General features: G+C 40.7%; 1 protein-coding gene across 1 annotated transcript; it reads right to left on the bottom strand.

Annotated features, from left to right (window-relative positions):
- Positions 1 to 223: 223 nt before the first annotated feature.
- Positions 224 to 3,229, bottom strand: LOC133037373 (uncharacterized). The gene is made up of 4 exons (XM_061114468.1): positions 2,228 to 3,229; positions 1,223 to 2,137; positions 585 to 1,108; positions 224 to 482 (listed from the first exon to the last, which is right to left on the bottom strand). Exons 1-4 carry the CDS (start codon positions 3,149 to 3,151, stop codon positions 344 to 346), a joined length of 2,502 nt encoding a protein of 833 aa, XP_060970451.1. The 5' UTR covers positions 3,152 to 3,229; the 3' UTR covers positions 224 to 343.

Genomic DNA, 3,229 nt, shown 5'->3' with positions numbered 1-3,229 from the left:
TATCAAATCACGAAAATGTAGCAAGTGCGGTGCCACGGGACACAACAGAAGCACTTGCACCTACCGAGGTTTAACATAAATTTTTAGTTTATTAGTATTGTGATGCGCTGGACTATTATGTTATTTATATTTATGGTGTAAAATATTTTTAATTTGTGGCATGAACATGTGTTGTACTGTTACGTATTTCGCATTGCATTATTTCTAAACTTTGTTAAAAATCTGAGCCAAAAACAAGTTCTACTGATAAAATAAAATAATTTTAGTGAAAGTAGTTTGTTCAAATTGAAAAGTGTAAAAGTAAACATTGTTCAACAAATATAAAAAATTAAACATCTAAAGTTCATGCCAAGTTCTGGTAGAATAAATCTACTGCCCATCTCTGGCGAAAGAGCGACATATGCTGATCATGTACTCCATCGAATGGTAGATCCAATAACTTATGCTCAATATGCTCTATGACGTACATTCCACAATCGCCGCTGCAATAGTAGGTAAACGCCAAATTTAATAAACCATAGAGAATATTATAAAATTTTTTTGTTAATTAATAAACATACTATAAAAAAATGCATTTAAATTACCTCGATTTTGTCTGAGGTACAACTTTATTGTCCATCATTTCCCAGTCGAAGGGTCTGACCTGACTTTCGGAGGCTGTCATTTGAGGGACCATCACCATGTAATGAGTGTCACATACACCACACTGGTCCACCAATTTGGCTAGTAAAGGGCACCACACATCCATAAGCGAATTCAGTTCGTCTTTCGTTAGAGATCCAAGACTCGAATCGAAGAGGAATATCTTCCACAACTCAAGATTGACCTCCATAGCGATCCAATGTTTCGGTCTGTTCAAGAACATGGACATGTATATGCACTCCATACCCTTCCAAGAAGGCAAAAATTGGTTTGGATCCCCACGAAGGAGTTCCAAGATGGACTCATCCCAAACAAAACCATCATGGTCAGTATTGCTCTTCCAAGCATCCCACCGACCCCTCAACGATGAGGTAAACCAAGATGGCATCACAGTACACTTACGTGGGTACAACTCCGGGAAGAAGTGTTGCCTCCTCCTCATCATATGGAAAGCAGCATCCAAATGCTGCACAGCACATATAAATAAGTCAGCAGTAAATAACAACATTAAAAAAAAAAACAAATAACAACGGTAAAAAGCAGTAAATAACAACATATAATACTTAGTTAATAAACTTACGTCATCAGAAAGCCATAGTTTGTCTGTATTTAGGGTCGAGAACCAAGCCACGCCACACAGACCGGTGAAGACGTCCCTCGGATACTTGTTTCCGATGGTTCCCACTAACCAATTTCGAAAACTATGTAGTAGCTTCTCATCAACGGGCCGAAGTGGGTCAACATTCACATTGGTTGTTGATGGCTTCATCTTCTTCTTCATTTCGGTGTACTCGTCAAACCACCTTGGCCTTTTCTTCGTTCTCTTCTCCACCGGTGTTGGAACGGTCTCTAAAACCTGAACCTCTGAATCTTGGGTATCTCCAATGGACGTGACCGACATGTTCTGAGGTGTCCGGAGTACATCTTCCTCATCATTAGGTCTGTAATCATTCGGAAGAATGAACTCATCTCCTGGAGACACGGCGTCTGGCTGTGGCTCTGCCTCTGCGCTGGGCCTTCTCTGATCTCCCATAAGAGCCAATAGGGTCTTCAAGTAACCCATTATCTCATTCTGCCCTTTCAAAATATCAGTCTGGCCTTGCTTCAAAGCAAGCTGTTCCTTTTCAACACGCTCCAATCTTGCCAATATGGCAGAAGATATTGGCACCTGAGGCTGTGAGGTGCTGGGAATAGATGCTGACTGCGGCATAGATGCAGAATCGGGCATTGAGGCAGACGGTGGAACAGAACGGGCCCCTGATGGTGGAGAATGTGGTGGTGTATCATCTCTGAAGATTCCAGCTTCCTCCGCTCGCTGTTCTAGCGTGAGTGCAAGCTTTGAAGCTTGGCTGCGCAAACTATCCTGAGTAGGCTGGCCATCATCGCCAATAACCAATTCTTCCATATCCACAAATAGAGGCGCCTCACCTCCAGTGACGTGGCTCAAAAACTCGGCCTCATTACTCCGCGGACATAAAACGGAGTACACTGTCAACTGCAAATTATAACAAATTGATTATTAGACTTAAATTAAAATAAAATAAATAAATAAACGTAAGCAAATGCAATGAATTAACAAACTCACTTTTTTTGCAAATAATCTGATGACTTCCTCTTTCCCGAGTGGGGCATCCTTACTCTCCCAGTTCACCATTCGGGGAAAGCGATGCGATCTTCTGATTGCAAATTTCTCAGCAAGCTCGAGGATGGACTCATAAGCCCAATACTGCAATGCTACAGCATATCCATAGGCCGAATACTTTGACTCCTTCTGAGTCGTTCCCTTCACAATCTTCTCATCCATATGCTTTTTCTTTTGTACAAAGTCCTTACTCCAAGTATCTTTCAACAAGTTGAAAGAAATTTTCCCCCACGGGTAATTGTAGAAAAAAGGGAGGTCCTCAACCATTCTAATGATAAATGGGGGAACCAGGTTCTTCTCTTCTTTCCCAGTCAGAACACCCATCACGAACAGCACCAAACCCAACTTGTAACAATCATCCTTCTCAGTGCAACTCTCAAAGACGCTGCGCAGACGACCAATGCTGATAGATGGATCCCCATTAAAATATTCTACTATCAAACGGTCTGACGTCGCCCTCTCCGAAACCTCAGCCTCAGTCGGTCCACGTAACAAATTAAGCCCAGTCACCAAGGCAAACTCAGTTCGGCCGAATCGGCATCTCTTCTTTGCAATATAAAAATGCACCTCATCATCTTTATCTGATTTTATCTTATGCATGAAGAGCTGATGGATAAGAGCACCTGAAAACGCTAATGGCTCTCTCTCAAAAAAATTGTTGAAAGGGGATTCCTCCTTCACCCTTTCCAACAACTGCATTTGTACAAACTTGGCTTTTACTTTGGGGTAATAGTAACTACCGCCCCGCCAAGTAACACGACCAGTGTAATGTTCAGACACTGGCAGTAAAAGTCGTGGAACTTTGGAAGACTGAAAAAAAAAAATTATATTACACCCTAAACCTATAAATAAACAACAATTAATCATTAATAATAAAACAATAATCAATAAATAATAAAAAATTAATAAGACAATAAAAATTAATACAAAAATTAATAATTAATA

Source organism: Cannabis sativa, chromosome 4, assembly GCF_029168945.1.
Source record: "Cannabis sativa cultivar Pink pepper isolate KNU-18-1 chromosome 4, ASM2916894v1, whole genome shotgun sequence".
Classification (NCBI taxonomy): Eukaryota; Viridiplantae; Streptophyta; class Magnoliopsida; order Rosales; family Cannabaceae; genus Cannabis; species Cannabis sativa.
This window is presented reverse-complemented; position numbering and strand designations above follow the sequence as displayed.

Excerpts from the sequence above, each read along its gene's own strand:
- LOC133037373 (XM_061114468.1), bottom strand. The coding sequence starts at position 3,151 with ATGATTAATTGTTGTTTATTTATAGGTTTAGGGTGTAATATAATTTTT. Across the intron at positions 2,138-2,227 it reads TCAGATTATTTGCAAAAAAA|TTGACAGTGTACTCCGTTTT; the intron begins GTGAGTTTGTTA and ends TATAATTTGCAG. Across the intron at positions 483-584 it reads GTACCTCAGACAAAATCGAG|CGGCGATTGTGGAATGTACG; the intron begins GTAATTTAAATG and ends CTACTATTGCAG.